The 18519-nt window shown below is 42.3% G+C and overlaps 1 protein-coding gene across 1 annotated transcript in view; it reads left to right on the top strand.

The window, feature by feature from the left end:
• Positions 1 to 18519, top strand: part of PIEZO2 (piezo type mechanosensitive ion channel component 2) — a 301579-nt gene that overhangs the window by 123596 nt on the left and 159464 nt on the right. Inside the window, 1 exon segment of the mRNA XM_021096049.1 lies at positions 18149 to 18191. Within this exon segment, the coding sequence (XP_020951708.1) occupies positions 18149 to 18191 (43 nt within the window).

The raw sequence follows: 18519 nt of genomic DNA on the forward strand, positions 1-18519 counted from the left end.
CGGCTACCCGGGCAGACCCCTCTACCTTGCAAGCCTACTTTTCACTTATCTTTTGGCTTCCAAGGATTCCTAACTTTCTTTTGGGTTCGTTATGCTTTTAAATGTCTTCTATAATGTTGACCTCAATTTTTTTTTTTTTTTTGCTTCCTCAATATTTTTTTTTTTTTTGGTTGGTAGAATCATTTAGGGTATCTTCATTTATAAAATGAACGCATTTATAAATTCATTTATAAAATGCATTGAGTAGTCTCGTTTTTTCTGGTCATGAGGAATCTTTTGGTAAGTTTATCGTTGTCTATTAGAACAGTATATTTTATTCATGACATGTGAAGCCTAAATAATTGATTTTTAGTATTTTTCTGGAGTTGCTCAGTGCTAATTAAACTGAAAGCTAAAAATGTTTAAATCTTTGCTGACTTCCTAAGGAGGCTTCTTAAGGAGACTGATTTATGGGCCTTTCCTTCCTCTGTCTGGCCCTGGATTTTTGGCACAAGTCAGAGCTTAAAATAGATATTTGCCTGTGGTCAGACCTTGCTGCTATTAATACCTATTAGATGCCTAATATGTTAGCTTTTATCCAATATTTTACCTCTCTGTAGCACTGAGCTCCTTGCAATGCTCTCTCATACTATTACTTCAGCTTAATGCCAAGGGCCCCATGAAACAAGTATCACTAACCTCTCTTACAGATGAGAAAGCTGAGGCCAAGAGCCAAGACCACAGAGTCTATGAGTTGAATTAAGATTTGACTGCAGGTCTTCTGATCCCCATTTTGGGCTTTCTGTTACTCCACAGAGGTCCTGCTTCCGTTTTGGTCACTTATAAGGTGGAATTGAATATAAAATGAATATAAAAATATAAAATGAGATCTTTATGTGCCAGTTCAGATGGCTATGTCATTTGCATATTAAAGGCAAGGCAAAACCTACCTTGTACATTTGAAGCTCATTTGAGTTTACCTACGTAATTTCTTATTGAAAGTCTCATCTCTGCTCCATTCTCTCATCCATGATTGGTGTCCCAGTTAGTTGAATTAGGGCAGCTTTTTAATTTACCATTTTTCTAGATATCCAGAGCCCTGGAAGAGCCTTCAGGCATATATGACATAACTCAGGAGAGTCAGGGAGGAGGGCAGGGGGCAGATCTAGAACACTGTAAATTGCTCAGCAGAGACTGGAAGCAGCCCTGGGGTTGGGGAGTGTTGGTACTTGGAAGGAAGCATCTGAAATTTGGGAGATGGACCACCAGCAGATGAGAGGAATGAAGAAAACATTCAGTTTTGTGCAAATCCAGTTTTGAGTTTAGTTCAGGGCTGTTTACAGATTGCTTTCATCCCTCACCTGGAGCATAGTGAGGGCCTGATGAGGAGCTACCTTTGTGTCAGAGGAGATAACAAACACCAATTTAGACAAATCTGCCAGAGTTCTCGATAATCTGTCACTCCCCAGTCTCATGGTGGGGAAGCTTTGACCCTTTTCCCCCTACACAAAACTCACCGTGAGCATCACAGGCTCAGTATAGGAAGACGCTGGCAGGTGCACACACGGGTGGGAAGCGCATTCTCCAAAAGACCTACGATGCCTCAGCTGAGAAGCCAGACTCCAAACCAGACAAAAATTCATTACACCCTCCCGTGTTCATTAGGTAAGAACGACGGGTCCTAAGCAAACAGCAGGGGCCCTTCGTCCAGGTCATCCACCTGCCAGCTCCTGGCCTCGCTAGCTCCATTCAGCTACTTGGAGATGTGTTTCATTTTGTGCCATCTCTGGCCATGACGGATAATTTTCTTGCAAATCGTTTACTTTCCGTAAACTAAATATCCATTTGTCTTGCTGACAGTCAGCTGGATAGTCTGTTTGAGGGGTTGTTATTATGAGGAAATCAGAGAAAACTGAAATGGACATTCTGAGGAAAAGAATGTATACATGTATGTGTAACTGGGTCACCATGCAGTCACAATAGAAAAAAAAATAATGTATTGGGGGACTAAACATAAATAAATAATTTAATTAAAAAAAAAGGAAGAAATGGGAGTTCCCGTCGTGGCGCAGTGGTTAACGAATCCGACTAGGAACCATGAGGTTGCAGGTTCGGTCCCTGCCCTTGCTCAGTGGGTTAACGATCTGGCATTGCCGTGAGCTGTGGTGTAGGTTGCAGACGCGGCTCGGATCCCACGTTGCTGTGGCTCTGGCATAGGCCGGAGGCTACAGCTCCGATTTGACCCCTAGCCTGGGAACCTTCATATGCCGCGGGAGCGGCCCAAGAAACAGAAAAAAGACAAAAAAAAAAAAGGAAGAAATGGACAAGGAGAACTTGCAAGGTGGTCGTAGAGCTGGAGAAGAGGCCTTGCTGGGTCCAGATGCTGCCAGAGCAGCTGGGCTATGGACGAGAGTGCTCTTGGCCTTGTCCACTCACTTCCCAGAGCAGAGCCCCGTGTGACCCAGCTCACAATGTTTGTTTTTCTTATCTCTAGCAAAGGTACATTCCAGCGGTTAGGGTTTGACCGCCTGGCCTGTAGTGATGATATTGGACCGTATCCTTCATTCAGGGACTGAAATTCTAGCCTCGGGTATTTTCGTCTGGGCAAAACTCTTGCAGTTTAGATGCCACATGTTGAACTTCCCAGGCCAGGAAAGTTAGCCAACCAGCACATCATCAGGAAGGCAGGGACAAAGACGGACAGGATTTTGACATTGGTGGTGCTGCCCCAAGGGTCTACTTCAGCCTGCTTGCTTAGGAAGCCTCCCTTCGATGACCCTAAGACTTTCTCTTCCTTTCTGTCTTTTTTGAGAAGTTCGTTAAAAATCAGTCTCGAGAACAATCTCCAAGAGACTTTCCATAGCAAGCTCCACCTTTATAAATCCAGAGAAGGTTTATGAACTGTAAAGTTTGCATTACTTAAATTAAAAAAAAAAAAAAGGACATTGAGACATTGCAATTTTGGAAGTCTGATCCTAAATCGATTCCAACAGAAAGTAAGGCCAGGCCCTCATGCTGTAGGAAAGCAAGCATCATTCCAGAAACGTGCTGGTGGGCCAATGCCAGCTCATGGCACCAGATCACCCCTGTAGGACCTTGCTTCTCATGCTCTGGAAGTCACTGGAGGTCGGTGCCATATTGAGACTTCCCAGGTGTCTGCAAAGATACCGACTTAGGCTAACGTGTGGTAGTTTCTAAGGTACTATTTTAAATGAGTCATTTCCCATTAGGACACACTTGCTTCCAAGCCTGTCCTCCAAAGGGACAGAAGAGGGGGGAGTCCTGGGACGTGGACTCTCCTTCCACGTAAAGGCAGGTTGAAAGCCTCACTCAGGCAGTTGATTGTTACTCCCGGTGACCCCCCCCCCCAACTTAAAAGATTCTCTTCCTTCCTTCCACTTCTTAGAACTTGCTGTACGTTTTTAGAACATGTTGCTGTCCTTGTTGCTTCTCATTGGCCCTGTGAAGTGCAGGTGTGGCAAGCACGGAGCCCGGATGCAGGGCTGAGAAGATGCTCGGCTGGGGGAGCCACCCTGTTCATGTTTCCCAAGTGCTCAGTAAGTTCATGGAGTGCGGTTATGAAGATTCTTTAAAAAGTGTTATGCTGAAGTTCCCATCGTGGCTCAGCGGAAACGAATCTGACTAGTATCCATGAGGACTCAGGTTTGATCCTTGGCCTCTCAGTGGGTTAATGATCTGGTGTTGCTGTGAGCTGTGGTGTAGGTTGCAGACGCAGCTAGGATCCCTCATTGCTGTGGCGGTGACGTAGGCCAGCAGCTATAGCTCTGTTTCGACCCCTAGCCTAAAAAAATGTTATGCTGATGGTATGTTGAGTCCTATTAAAATTCTAGATAGATATATGTTAAATAGTTAAATGACAGAAAAAGAGGAAAGAGAGGGAGTCGAACTATAAATCATGTGAGATCTATACATCAGATCCTACAAATCGCAAGCAACTCGTATTTCGCATTGTTACATCTCGGAGTTCCCGATCTTCTAATTCAAGTCTAGGGTAGTGAATATGACGTTCTGCCATTTAAAATAAGCTATTCTTTAAACTAAAAGGACTGAAAAAAAAAAACCAGTGAAACATCCCTGGTGTCGCACTGTGGAGCTTTTTGGCAAAATAACAGGAGGTTCTGTGTAGGGACCCCCAACACCTGTTCCTCTGAACTCAGTCACGTTTGCTCTTTATAAGAGAATTAAATAAAAATCTTATCTTTAATAGCTCCCTAGATGTTTGTTTCTGAAAAACCATGTTAGAGTTATAACTTTCTTGTCATCCACATGTAGAGAGAACTTCAAAAAGAAGCAGTAAATCAGACCATGGATCCCATCCACTGGTTGAGTCACTCCACCTGTTTGATTGAGTCGGGGGGTGAGTGCTCAACAAACACCACCAGGACCTCCCCACCCCACCCCACCCCCGGCTAAGGAATGACGAGAACTTGTAAAAGCCAGATCTTCTCTTGGCAAACATGCACGCTGTACCTCTCCCCACATTTACCAAATATGTCCACCGCCATTAAACACCATGGAAGAGCTTTACAAATCCATGGGTGGGACCAGCAGCCTCTGTTCAGAGGGCTGGGTGCAGACCAGACCAAGATAGGGCCCTGGCACTCACTCCCTCAATCTGCCAAGGAGCCACCTCTTCCCAGACCCTCGGAGGGAGGTGAGACAAGACTGGGGGGGTCCTGTTCTGACTTGTATCTTTCTGGAAATGGCCCGCAAATGTGAAACTTTTGAAATGCAAAATTATGGTTTACATTGTAAGCAGTTAGAGCTGTTCCTTCTTTTGTGCAAACTCTCCAGCCGTCCTCAACGATACAGGAAAAGGTATAGGAATCCGGTCAGAAGCATTCAGAATTTCTTTGTGCCTGGGGCGATTCTGCACCATCGCTTCAGTAAAGACAGCATGGAGGGGGTGTCCCCACTCACAGAGACCAGGTGTCAGCATCCCCTGTGAGCCTTTCAGTCCCCATCACACTGTCTTCTGGTTTCTTCTGTGGAGCTCCCTGTTTCAGCTCCATCACATGAGCAAGAGTATTCTCCACGGCTCTGCCGCACACTGCAGCCGTGGTGACACTGGAAGTGTTTACATGCTGACTGAAGTGTGCGTACCTTGCAGAGCAGCTGGGAGGCTGCAGTCGGCCAGAGCCTTGGCAGACTTTTGTAAATCTTCCCGAGTCAGCACCTAAGACAAACCGAGAATCTTTTCCCCCTCTTTCTGTTAATGCATTCGAATTAAACCATTAAACCGGGACGAAGGTGAAGTGGTAACAGTTTCGCACAAATAGAAAAGAGCTGTGTTTACCTCTGAGATGGGACCAGACATGTGTTATTCTGCACCTTCCATCCCAAGAGCTTCACAGCCTGTTTGAAAGCGTTCCTGCCCTTTGAGTTACAACCTGGGAAGACACACGTTGGCTGTGACAGCGGGATGCTCCAAGGAAAGTGGCCACAAATCTCTGTAGGTCACCAAGAATGAGGGTATCTCTTGGCTATTGTGATTCTGGCTCCACGGACCAGGCTGTGATGGCTTTAGGACCAGGACCCACTGGCTGAATCATCTGTTCTCTGTTCATCACCTGTGCTCATTTACACTTCTCATTGTTTATTTATCGTGCTCATGCATGAGGCTTGGTTTAAGAACATGGGATTAAAGAAATAAAACTGGCACGTGTGAAACAGAGGCATCAGGATACAGGGGACCAAGTGGGCATGGCTATCTCGTCCCCAGAGGCGTCACCGCAGCAACTGTCCTGGGCCCCTTCCTGGCAGCCTGGACCTCGGCTTCTCTTGCCTTGAGGCTGCTGTCTGTGGCCACATGCTCTGAAAACTGTCCTGTGTCGCCCCGTATCCCTGAACCAGAACCGCCCATCCTTCTCTGCTTTATGGACTTGCCATTTTACTTCCAAGTCCTTCTCTCCCTTTTGGACAAATGGAAACACTGATGCTTAGTTCAAAGCCCGAGGCCTGGGGAGATCCTGTCCCCTGTCCTAACCATCCCTGTGGGAGCCCCGCTTCTGCAGGAGGTCACCTTTACAGGGGCTTCAGGGCCTCTGGTTCTGCTAGGGGGTAGGACATCGTGATGAAGGAAGAGCTTCTGAAGTCTGAATTCCCCCAGACTAAATACATTAATCCATGTATAAGCTCTCCCTGGGGTTGGTTGCCTGCCAAGGTCATAAACATTTTATTCCCCTAAAGATGCAGGTTTTACATCTCCAATTTGACCTAAAGCAGAAGAAGGATACAGTGAAGCAAAGGCAGCCTGCTGGAGTTATCAGCACCCAGACAAGCTTCTGTCTGCGGCAATGTGTCCGCCTGGACTCCAGGCACAGAGAAAGAGGGGGTGTCCAAGAGAGCTTTTCCCTTCCTGTCAGGTACCTCTAAATACCTCATGTTTGAAAATACTATATAGAGACTTTTTGAAAGTCTGGTATTTGCTGCATCTTTTAAAAGCATATTGATGGCTTTTCAACGGCTTCAGATTTCAAGCTCAGGGATTCTACTCTGTGCCAGGAGATTAGTCAGACATTCTTATATGTGCCTGTAATGTTCACAGTATTTATCAGTAAAAAGCATGATTCTGAAGAAAAGGTTTGGCTGCCCCAGACCTGTTACATCAGCCTCTCTCCGTGGCTGCAGGAGGGGCAGCATACAGCTCCCCTGGGCGTCTCCCTGTCTGACCAAGGTCAGGTTCTGTGTGGAGAGCTGAGTTTCCCTAGGATGCTCTTTGAGGCCAAGAACTTGAGCTTCTAAAGAGTCTTTGTCCAAAATGGCAAAGAAAAGACAGTCCTGATTTCTGAGAGGATGGGAGGTGAGTCAGGTGACAACAGGGGAAGCGTGACCAGGTCTCAGGCAAGAACAAGAATGCTCAGAAGAGATGCCCAGGAAGCATGCGGCTGCCTCCCTCCAGGGTGTGTCACCAGCACAAATGCAGGCCTGAAGCTCTGGTGCCCACAACTGCCTGGTGAGCACAATAGCAGCATGTTTATCTTTCCTCTTCAAAGGAGCAAAGTGGCTGAGGGCTTTGCTGTCAGTCTGCACAGGGACTCAGCTGTGCCTAGTACTACTGAGGGGGAAATGGGCTAGTTCAAGAGGGTTTCCAGTCATTGATTTCTGGGGACCTGAGTGGTCAGCTTCCGGGTCCCCGCTGAGCACCTTTGCCTGATGCCCTCGTCTTCCTGCTGCAACAGGGATATCTCAGACTTGGTGGCGTTCATCTTTGCAGGCTGGTTCCAGAGAGAGGATGGGGTATTTGCTGAAAATGTGGTTAACAGCCTGTACTCCATCTTTTTCATGACATCTTGCTTTCAGTCTGCTTCATTTTCAACTGTCTATTTTCTTCCTAAAAGCAGAGCATTAGAGAGAAAATGCATAGCTTTGCATCGTAGGGATGCCTAGCTGAGGCTTCTACCTACTTGGGTTCATCATAACACAGCTTTTCTCTCTAGCTGATGCATCGGGCCTGGATTTCAAAGCCTGCTATTTTAGTTTCCATCTTCTGCCTGATGGAACCCAGCCTTGACCATCAGCAGAAGCTCACCCGCCACGTCCCCCACCCAGGTGCTCTGGGAAGCTTGTAACAACCAGACCTCCAAGGAAAACCACCTGCTCTGTAGTAGTTACCTGTTTCCTCTCATGGCTGATTCCCAGCTCTAGATGTGCAGTCGGGAAGAGGCCCTGAGCTGCTGCAGCCACCCAGCATGCCCGCTGCCCAGGTGCCAGGCAGACACCCGCAACCTTCTGCCTCCTGCCTCGGCTGCCATGGGAGGCACTAGTTCCAGTTCCTTTCTCAGTACAGGTCTCTTCCCGGGTGCACACCGAGCCAGGGAACAAGGCTGGGAGGTGCATGCTGGGTTCTGAAGTGCAGAAATTCACATTCCCTTAGGTGCCTCGGCTGACGTAGACCAAGCGAAGGTCAGCCCTCAGACTGCACCGCATCACCCACGTGAGCGTGGCTCAAGGTCAAAGCTCAAAACATGTCAGAATTTCACTCTCCTATAAATCCTTCATTTTAACTTTCATCTCCCTAACCACTTTCCTCTTTGTTTTCTCTGCATGAAGTGTATGTGTGTGGTTCCTGATGATCTTTTTTTTTTTTTTTAATTCCTGATTATCTTAGTCGCTTCTCCCCAGTAACTGTAAGAGCCATGTCCATTGCTCTGTTCCCACAGCTAGTGTGTATTAGGGCTTAATAAACCTTTACTGAATAAATCGAGTGAATACTTTATCTGTTTTCATGGATGTTATTAAATTACAAATCCATTTTCTTTCCAGCGTGTTAACCCAAAGATAATACCTGGCATTTAAGAGCAAGAGAATGACAGTAGTTAGAGAATGAATCCTTTAGATACATGCCATCTTCCTAGGAGCAAGATGATCATGAAATCAAAAATTCTGGCGCTCCCTTGTGGCTTAGCAGGTTAAGTATCTGACGTCATTGCTGTAGCTCTGGTCACTGCTGTGGTGCAGGCTTGATTCCTGGCCCAGGAATTTCTGTACGCCACAGGTGCTGCCAAAAATTTTTTTTAATGTGTGGCAGCTGGGGAGATTATATTTTCTGTATACATTTAATATGTTATATCAGGGTATGGTTTTATCAATTGTATTAGAAATGAAGAACAACAAACCACCTGGCCCCCGTGAAATAACTAGGGGTTGCAGGCTTCTTTCTGAACGTTTGTTTTGACCCACATTCAGGGGAGACAGAAACTAAGCTGTGATTGCAAGTTTAAACTAAATATGCTTCATGAGTTTTTCTTTCTCATAAAATTCTATCAAAATGCACCCCAGGGTCGATTTAATTTCTGCAAGTGACCCTCACCCTTTGGTGCACACTTCTGGTGATGGAGCATGTGTAGTTAGTGTGAAGGAACTGTGAGGCCCTAAGAGATACTCGAAGGAGCTTAAGAGTGACGTCCTTGTCCTATGCACTGGGCACCTGACTCTGAGATATCTGCTTATGTTCTAGAAGTACTGCAAGTGAGGAGACCGAGATAATTCCATTTTATTCCTCCTCTCAAAGAATAGAGCTGCATTTTCCTTGGAGAAAAGACAGCTGTTTGTTAATACACCTTGTTGGCCAACCTGTGTTTCATTGTTTCTGCCTTCCCGTGTGTGTGTGTGTGTGTGTGTGTGTGTGTGTGTGTGTGTGGCCTCCATCTGGGGACACTACTCTTTTGGCTTTTGCAGAAATGACAGGGTCCCAGACCTATGATTCATGTTCTCATGGGTATTTTTAAGGGGCAACCTCACAAACACCAATCTGAATACTTATACTAAGCTTGAGTTCTTTTTGAAGGGCTTAGTTTAAATTAATGAAGTTATTTATGGATTTAACCTAAACATGCATTCTACACCCTTCCCCTAAGATAATTTTAGGGGCGTTCTGGAAAACATACACACACGTGTGCATGTGTGCCCAACGCAGACACAAATACACATGCATGCATAGGCAAACGTAAATACACACACAAACTCTTACTGTCAGAGTGTCCTGAGAGGTGGCCCAGGTGTGGAGAGGTATTGGAGGCAGGGAGGGTGGGAGAAGAAGAGATGATGATATGATGATAATGCTGATGATGCTGATGGGAGCAAAAGAGAAAGGCACCCTCTGCACAGAAGGTGCAGGTGCCCGCTTTCTGTCTTGTATGAACCTTGTGTTTCTGAACTGGGGGAAATACCGAGGGAAAGGAACAGAACATACTTTGATCTCCTTTAAGGCTGGCTGGTTTGGTTACGGTGGGAGACATATGCATAGAACCTACAAGTTGAGTTTCACAGTTCAGTCCAGTTAACCTACCTGTGAGAGTTTCCCTGAGATCCCTGAAAACAGATTCACTCTGTGTGTGATGCTCTTCCTGTGCGTCCACAACTATTTCAGTGGGAAGTTGGACGAAGTGTCACAGACTTGGAAATCAGATCTAATATAAGCCAGAAATTTTTTAGCCACTAATTATGTTTAAAAATCCATTCTTTGATAAGGGAGTTAATGATTTAGGATACACATATCATTTTAGGGCATTTTGAAAAATAATTTTTCAAAAGAAAATCCTTGAAGTTGTTGTCACATCTTCCACTCATGGAAGAGGGTGTTGCATGTTTGTGAACAGGCTGGAATATTTATGAGTAGGCTTGTCCTGGTCTCTACAAAGAGTGAAAAGTGGTCATGAGTGTTTTCAGACTGACTGGTCGTCTTAGATAATAGCACAGAATTATGGTCATTTAAGCATTATGCTCATGCTCACCTAAGACCTCCTAGAGTTAAGATATATGGATATTAAAGGATTCATGAAGTTCCAAGAATTAAACTTAGTATTTGTTCTCACTTATCAGGATGACCAAAAAACAAACAAAAAACCCAAAAAGCTTAAATGATAGGAATCAATTAATAATGTGAACATTCATCAGTTCTAGTCAGGAAAATATATAATTATGTATTGAAACTTTTAACCGAAAGGTCAAATGTATTTGCTGCAGGGTTCCCATTGTGGCTGCATGGGTTAAGAACCCAACATGGTGTCTTTGAGTATACAGGTTTGATCCCTGGCCTTGCTCAGTGGGTTAAGGACCTGGCATGCCACAAGCTGCTGCATGAGTTGCAGATGTGGCTCAAATCTGGGGTTGCTGTGGCTGTGGAGCAGGCTGGAAGCTGCAGCTCCTATTCAACCCCTAGCCCAGGAACTTCCATATGACGTGGGTGCCACCCTAAAAAAGAAAAAAATGTATATGCTGCAGAAAAGCCACAATTTGAGATTATTAACCTTAATATATAAAGTGTTTTAACAAATCAATAAGACAAAAGACAAGCATCTAATAGGAAAATGGGCAATAGGCATAAACATGCAATACACAAGAGAAAATACTAAAATTGCATGCAAATGTAAGAACATTTGTTTAATTTAATTTATAATTGTGAAAATATAAGTTCAAATAAAATGTCTTACAAAGGATAAAAGGATTCGTAAGATTGAATTCCATCAAGCATATGTATTTGAATAAAATTTAATATAGATATGATATATCACAATACAATTGTTCTACTTCTAGGAGTTTATCTTAAAGTAATAACTGAATAAATGTTCAAAGACGTATGTAAAAGGTGTTCAAACATTATTATATATAATAAAAATCTAGATGTAGTTTATGTGGTATGAGTAAGGAACTTGCATTTTTATTAAATTATGTAATATTCTCTGTGCATTAAAATGATTACAGGTTCATGTTTATTGCCATGGAAAGAATTACATTATATATTACTAAGTGATTAGTGTGATCTAGATACTACTGTTCAGAGCAGAGAATAATGAACATTACAAGACAAGAGTATTAGGAAGAGGTGAAAATGATGTTTTAAAAATAAATAAACCATTTAATATGAAAAGTATTATTTGAAGGATGGTAAATAATTTTTACTTATCTTTTACAGTTTCTTTTAATCCATTATATCATTATGATAAATCCAGATTTATCATTATAAATCTCATCTTGGAATTAGGACTCAGAAAATTTTGCAAATCTCACGATTTCACCCAAAATGCAGAAATTGCTCATTGTCTAGAAAAACTGCATTACTTTGATACACATCATTCATAAGTGCAGCCATTTCTGGGGTTTAATAGAGTTCTGCTCTAATTCAACACAAGAGCATCTTAATACTTGCAAAGTGAAATATCACTACTAGTCAATTGAGAAGATTTTTTCTCTTAAAATTTCACATTATGGAGTTCCCGTCGTGGCTCAGTGGAAATGAATCTGACTAGGAACCATGAGATTGTGGGTTCAATCCCCGGCCTCACTCAGTGAGTTAAAGATCCGAAGTTGCCATGAGCTGTGGTGTAGGTTGCAGATGTGGCTTGAATCTGGCATTGCTGTGGCTGTGGTGTAGGCCGGCAGCTACAGCTCTGATTAGACCCCTAGCCTGGGAACCTCCATATGCCGCAGGTGTGACCCTAAAAAGACAAAAGAAAAAAAAAATTTCACATTATGTTCAACATTCAATGTGTGGTAAAATCTTAACTCTTTCATTGGATATGAAAATCTTTTCCTTTAAAGCACTGAAAATAATGTAAATGAAGCTTCTACCAGAAAACCCACAAGCAACCTGGTATTTACAAAAATTATGTAAATGAAGCTTCTACCAGAAAATCCACAACCAACCCTGGTATTTCAATGTTTCATCACCAATTTCTTGCCAGGTCCATATTCAGCTGCCTGGCAGCCCCTATGATATATGAAAATGATTTCATTTTTATAGGAGTATGCTGGCAAAAATCTACCACTTTCATGAATTATTAGTCCTTTTCTGCTAATTATTTTGAAAAAAGCAGAAGTGCAGGTACAAGTTCAAGCAGCTCTTAACGTCTGGGACATACTTCGTATAAAATTGTTAATTTGGGAGAAAAAAAATCTGTGCTTCATTTGACCACCAATTTTCCAACTGAATTATGAAACTTTTAGGAAAAAACAGGTTACTTTTTTGGTATTAGAAATTGAGCAACAAGTTGATTTTTCAAAAATGATCAGAAAAAGTATTCAATGAAGAAACATAACAAAGTGAGTAACCAATTTACAACATAGAGATTTTTGCATTTTCAATAACATTTATGAAAAAATAAAATTACAAATTGGATGAGAGCTGTGGAAAACCCCTTACTGTTATAAAGGCCCCAGAGTAATTGGTCTAACAAAAAAAAAAGAAAAATCAGACGACTAGAGGCAGGGCTGGGAGAGCTCAGATGTCTGGTTTCAAGCAACAGGCAAAGCCCTGTGGTTTTAAACCACTACTACAGAAAAATTAGAAGAAATAAAATAATCAGCCCTGCTCCATCCTGAACCAGGTACGTCTCTTTGTGTGTTTGTACAGACAGAGCTCCTGCTGGGCGTAGGGAGTGTTTAACAAAATTACCGCAGGAGAAGCTGGAAGGTTCCAGACGAACGGTGGTGTGAGGAGGAGTTTGATGGAACATAATGTCTGCTATGGGCACTTGGTGCTTCTCCAGTTAATAATCAGACACATGAAACTTTGTGGAGCTAGAAAGGTTTTTTTTGAATCCCATATTATAATCAGATCAGGGCAAGAGACAAATGATAAGAAGGAGGGACAAGGACAGGACCCCATGGAGGACAGAGCAGTTAGGGGAGGAGTTGATGAGAGCACTGGCTCTGGAGTCCTGAGTCCCCCACCCCTCGGCTTATCACCTGAAAGGGGGGACAATAATAGTACTAACTACAGATTTACATTAGCTGATAGATATGAGGCTGGCATCTGGTAAGCGTGTGAATGTAACCTGGATTTTTATTGGAATATAGTTGATTTAGAATGTGTGAGTTGAGGTGTAGAGCAAAGTTATACATACATATGTGTATGTATATATATTTATATATGTGTGTGTATATATAGTCTCTCTCTATATATATTCTTTTTCAGAATCTTTTCCATTATGGCTTATTAAAAGATTGAATATAATTGTCTGTGCTATATTGTAGGCAGACCTGTGTTGATTATTTTATTTGTAGCAGTGTGTATGTGTTAATCCCCAACTCCTAGTTTATCTTTCCTGCTACCTTTCCTCTTTGGTAACCATAAGTTTGTTTTCAATGTCTGTGAGTCTCTTTCTGTTTTGTAAATAAGTTCATTTGTATCATTTGTTAGATTCCACGTAGAAGTGATATCATATTTGTCTTTCTCTTTCTGACTGACTTCACTTAGAATGATAATCTCTAGTTGCATCCATGTTGTTTCGAATGGCATTATTTCATTCTTTTTTATGGCTGAGTAGTATTCCATTGTATTTATGTGCCACATCTTCTGCATACGTTCCTCTGTTGATGGGCACGTAAGTTGCTTCCATGTCTTGGCTAAGCTGATTTTACTGCTATGTTAATTTGGGGAGAACATCCACTCTCTTGATTTAAAATCTGGTTTTAAAAGCCTAGAATTTCTTCAAATGTTTTCATCCCCAGCTAAAATTTGGATGCTCAAGGCATTGTTAAAATCTTATTTTCATTGTTTATATTTAGTGCCCTTTGAGATACGCATGTTAGACTTGAAATTAGATTTTCAACACTGGAGAGCTGAAATCTGGTAAAAGCTGTGTGAGGGGAAAGAGGGGTGCTGAGCGGCAGGAAGTCAGGAGAGAGGGGAGGGGGCTGCTGATGGCACCCCAAGGCCTGTTCCCAGCCGTTCCTGGTGCCCCTGTCTCCTTGCCACTCATGTTATAAGAGGAACAGTCTGTGATTTCCTGGTTCAGGTTTCACCTCTGTCATTGGTGCCATCAAAGGCAGTTTTTCTAATGAAGGAAGTCGGGCAGAGAAAGACAAATGTCATATGACCTCACTGATATGTACTATCTAAAAAAATAATGATGCAAATGAGCTTATTAACAAAACAGAAAATAGACCCACATAGAAAACAAAGCTATGGTTACCAAAGGGACGGAGGATAAATTAAGAGTCTGGAATTAACAGATACATACTACTGTCTATAAAATAGATAAACAACAAAGACCTACTGTATGGCATGGAACTATGCTCAATATTTTATGATACACTATAAGGGAAAAAGAATCTGGAAGATTTTATATATATATATATATATATATATATGTATATATACACACACACACACACACATATATATATACACACACACACACCAATGTATCTATATCTATATTTATATCTATATAAATAGATAATTTGCTATATACCTGAAACTAATACAACATTGTAAATCAACTGTATTTCAATTTAAAAAATTGGAAGAATTGCAATGTATCATCTCTAACTACTTCATCTAAGATTGGAAAGGAACAATCCCTCTTGTGAATTGTATCCATTTTTCTATAGTCTGCATTTTCCTTTCTGTTATTGTTGCTGTCCTATGCTTTCACCTGAAGAATGTAACATGTTCTAAACGTCTCCATATTATAAATCTCATTTTGAAAGTGTTGAATCAAGGAAGTCTGCCAGTGACTTTGTTTTCTCTGCTTTTCTCTCCGTGTTGAACTGCTCTGGCAGAGGGAATAATATTACCTTACTCTGTAAAACATGGTGAATGGCTTTAGAAGAATTCCCCAGCAGCTGAATAATGGGCTGCCAAAAATGTTCTTGGTGCCAAAGGATCTGGATATGTCTGTTCCATTTATTGTGTGTTTCTCCTTCCTTCGTGACTAAGTGCTCACAAAAGACATGAAAACTCAAGCCCCTGGGGCATGTGATATTCAAAGGCAGAAAGCACATTTTAGCATATTCAGCCCCCTACCTAACATATTAAGATGGTTAGTAGCAAGCAGTGATGTGTGCCTGTGGCGGGTAAGATGCTCAGATTACTCATTAAGTTGATTTCCAGTGATGGAAGGAAGTTGTGTGCCGTCTCCATTGTGCTTGGTTGAGCATCTTAGTAATGTTTATTTTAAGGGGTGCTGGAAGTCTTGCCCCCAACCCTCTGATCTTATTTCTGTCCTTTAGGAAAATGTTTATTTTTCTAAAAAATATGAAGATGGAACCCATTTCTTAATTAAAACCTCATGTATTAAGAACCTGCCAGTGCAGTAGAACAAAGTCATTGGATTTTATTATCTTCATTTTATCTCAATAATAGGTTGAGTCTATTCAAAAGAAGGCTTTTCTTAACATTTTGCTTCAAAAATCAATTTAGGAGTATACTGAGAAGATGGGGGTGGGTGGGTGGCAATGTACAAAAGTTTAAAAGTGCTTGGTTTCTCAATGAGAGCAGGATGGTTATGAAGAATAGCATCTATACTCCTCACCACCCACTCCCATCCCGACCCTCCCGCAGGTCTGAGCCCAGCCTGTCTGGTCTCACTCAGCAAGAGGCTCTTGATCTTTCCTGCTTCTCCTCTGGGCCAGGCTGCTGCCAGCTGTCCTGGAATTCATCATGGTTCTCAATCCAGGTTATGTGTTCCTGGCCGGTGTCTTCATTGCTAGCATCTCAGGGCACAGGACCATCTCCCAAGAATTCCCAAGGTGGGGATTCTCACTTCTTTTCCATGTGACTCAGGACAGATGACATTCATAGGCGGCCCACTCCCCTGGGCCAGGGGCCATGGGAAATTCCTGGGCTGGCTAACGAAAATTCCATGTCTTTGACTCCAGCTCAGCAAAGTGTGTTGGAATTTAATTGGCTAAGAGTAACTTCACCCAAGGAGAAGAACCTGAGTCTGCTTTAAATCTGCGTGTGTAATTCAGATCCAAAACTTAGTCCTTTATTATTTGTAGCAAGTACTTAAGTGCTCCATTGTAACCAAGTAGTATGAATCCAAGTCCCTTTGGGAAATACCACATCATGCTCCCTTGGGGTGAGCTTCGTGCTCAGAGAATGTCCAGGAAACCACTCTGTATAGTATCTTGTCTTTCCATAAAATTGATAATGCCTGGGAGACACTGAGCGGGCGCCTGAGAATAAAGCCCTTAGGGCAGGGTTCTCAAGCAAGATGTGTACATGCCAGCCTAGTTTACTGTGACTTGAAGAGAGGAAGCGGGGTTGCTTTTTAGCTGCCTCTGGAGACCAGGGCTGGATTTACCACTTCCTGTTTGCAGGACGTAATTGTACGGAAAGGTTGTGATTAGCCACTGTGATTAGTAAGCGAATAGTGCACAACAGAGCTCCTGGATTTAGGGTCAGGAGGCGGGCAGTGGCATTAAAGTGTAACTGGTACTGAAATCAAGATGTTGTCGCCACTGACAGAGCATCAGGAAAATGTAAAAATGAGGTTTAGCAGGAACTCTTATTAACTCTCACATGGTGATCCTTTGTACAACAATGCGAATGAATATACTTAACACTGTTGAACTGTACACGTAGTTAAGAGCGTCATTTTTATTCTAGGTGGCTTTTTCTTTTTGAAGTATAGTTGATCTACAGTATTGTGTTAATTTCACAGGTACTGCGTAGGGATTCTTTTTTTTCTGATTATATTCCATTATGGGTTATTACAAGATATTGACAGTAATTACCTATCCAACACAGTAAATCCTGTTGCTTATTTATTTTATGTACAGTAGTTTGTATCTTTTTATCCCATACTCCCAATTTGTGCTCCCCCCCACCACCCTGCTGCCTTTGGTAGCCTTCAGTTTGTTTTCTATGTCTGTGAGTCTGTTTCTGTGTTGTGTATACATTCATTTGTATTACTTTTTAAGTCTCATGCATTGGTGATATTATACAGTATTTCTCTTTCTCTCTCTGACATATTTCACTGAGTGTAATAGTTTCTGGGTGCATCCATATTGTTGCAGATGGCATTATTTTATTCTTTTTATGGCTGAGTAATAGTCCATTGGCGTTAATACTGCATCCTCTTAAACCAGTTGTCTGTTAACGGACATTTACATGGTTTCCACGTCTTGGCTGTTGTAAATAATGCACACGTGCAGAATGTTTATCAACATGGTCTTTGATAAAAAAGAGCACTTTTCCTTACAGAAAGTATTCAGCAAATGATTATAGAATATAATGTAGGGAAAAATTATTACATGGAGAAATTGTAGAAAGTCTTTTTTATACCCAGCCGTTCTTCTGTGGATTTGGATAAGTTACTCTTCAAATCATATCACTGAAAAGAGCATGTTTTTGCATTTGGGAGACTTCTGATTAACACATTTAGCTTTAAAAAAAAAAAATGTTACTCCTGTGTTTCCATAGTGGAGAGGTAAAGCCATTGTGTAAAATGAGCTAGGTTTTCAGAATGCCCCTAGCTTTCCAAGCTCCACACGAAGTTAAAAGTTGAATTTTGGAGAGTACAACTTACAGTATGTTGTTTCATTATTTTTAACAGCTATCTTCAATTTATTATTATTATTTTTAAATTGTGTTGAAATATAGTTGATTTATGTTTCATTGTTTTTAACAGGAGAGTATTAACTTATTTTTCTGCCCAGACACATGTTGATGTTTAGAGAATGATTTGAGTGACCAGAGGAGGGGGTGGGCATTGTCATGCCACAAGGTGTGTGCTCTTACCTGGGCTGTCCTCTGAAAGGCCATCTGGGGACTGGAGCTGGGATTGGTGCATTTGAGGGAAGGCAGACATCCCACTTAAATGTCCAACCAAGTCTCTACCAGGCTGTGCAAAAACAGGACAAAACTAGCAGAACCCTTGGTGTCCATTAATTATGTCCCTTCCTTCCATTATAGGTTCAACCTGGGAAAAGACATTCCGACAGATCGGCTTTGAAAGGTAAGCAGGGATTAATTCCTTATAACCTGTTTGATTCAGGTGATTCACTGATAATGCATTGGTGTCTTCCCACCACTACTTCAATAACTGTGCCCTTGAGTAAGTCTTTTTTTTTTTTTTTTTTTAGGGCCACACCGAAGGCATATGGAAGTTCCCAGGCTAGGGGTCAAATCAGAGCTATAGCCGTCAGCCTCCACCACAGCCACGGCAACATGGGATCCAAGCCGCATCTGTGACCTACACCACAGCTCACGGCAATGCCGGATCCTTAACCCACTGAGCGAGGCCAGGGATCGAACCCGCAACCTCATGCTTCCTAGTCAGATTC

This window comes from Sus scrofa, chromosome 6 (genome assembly GCF_000003025.6).
Source record: "Sus scrofa isolate TJ Tabasco breed Duroc chromosome 6, Sscrofa11.1, whole genome shotgun sequence".
Lineage (NCBI taxonomy): Eukaryota > Metazoa > Chordata > Mammalia > Artiodactyla > Suidae > Sus > Sus scrofa.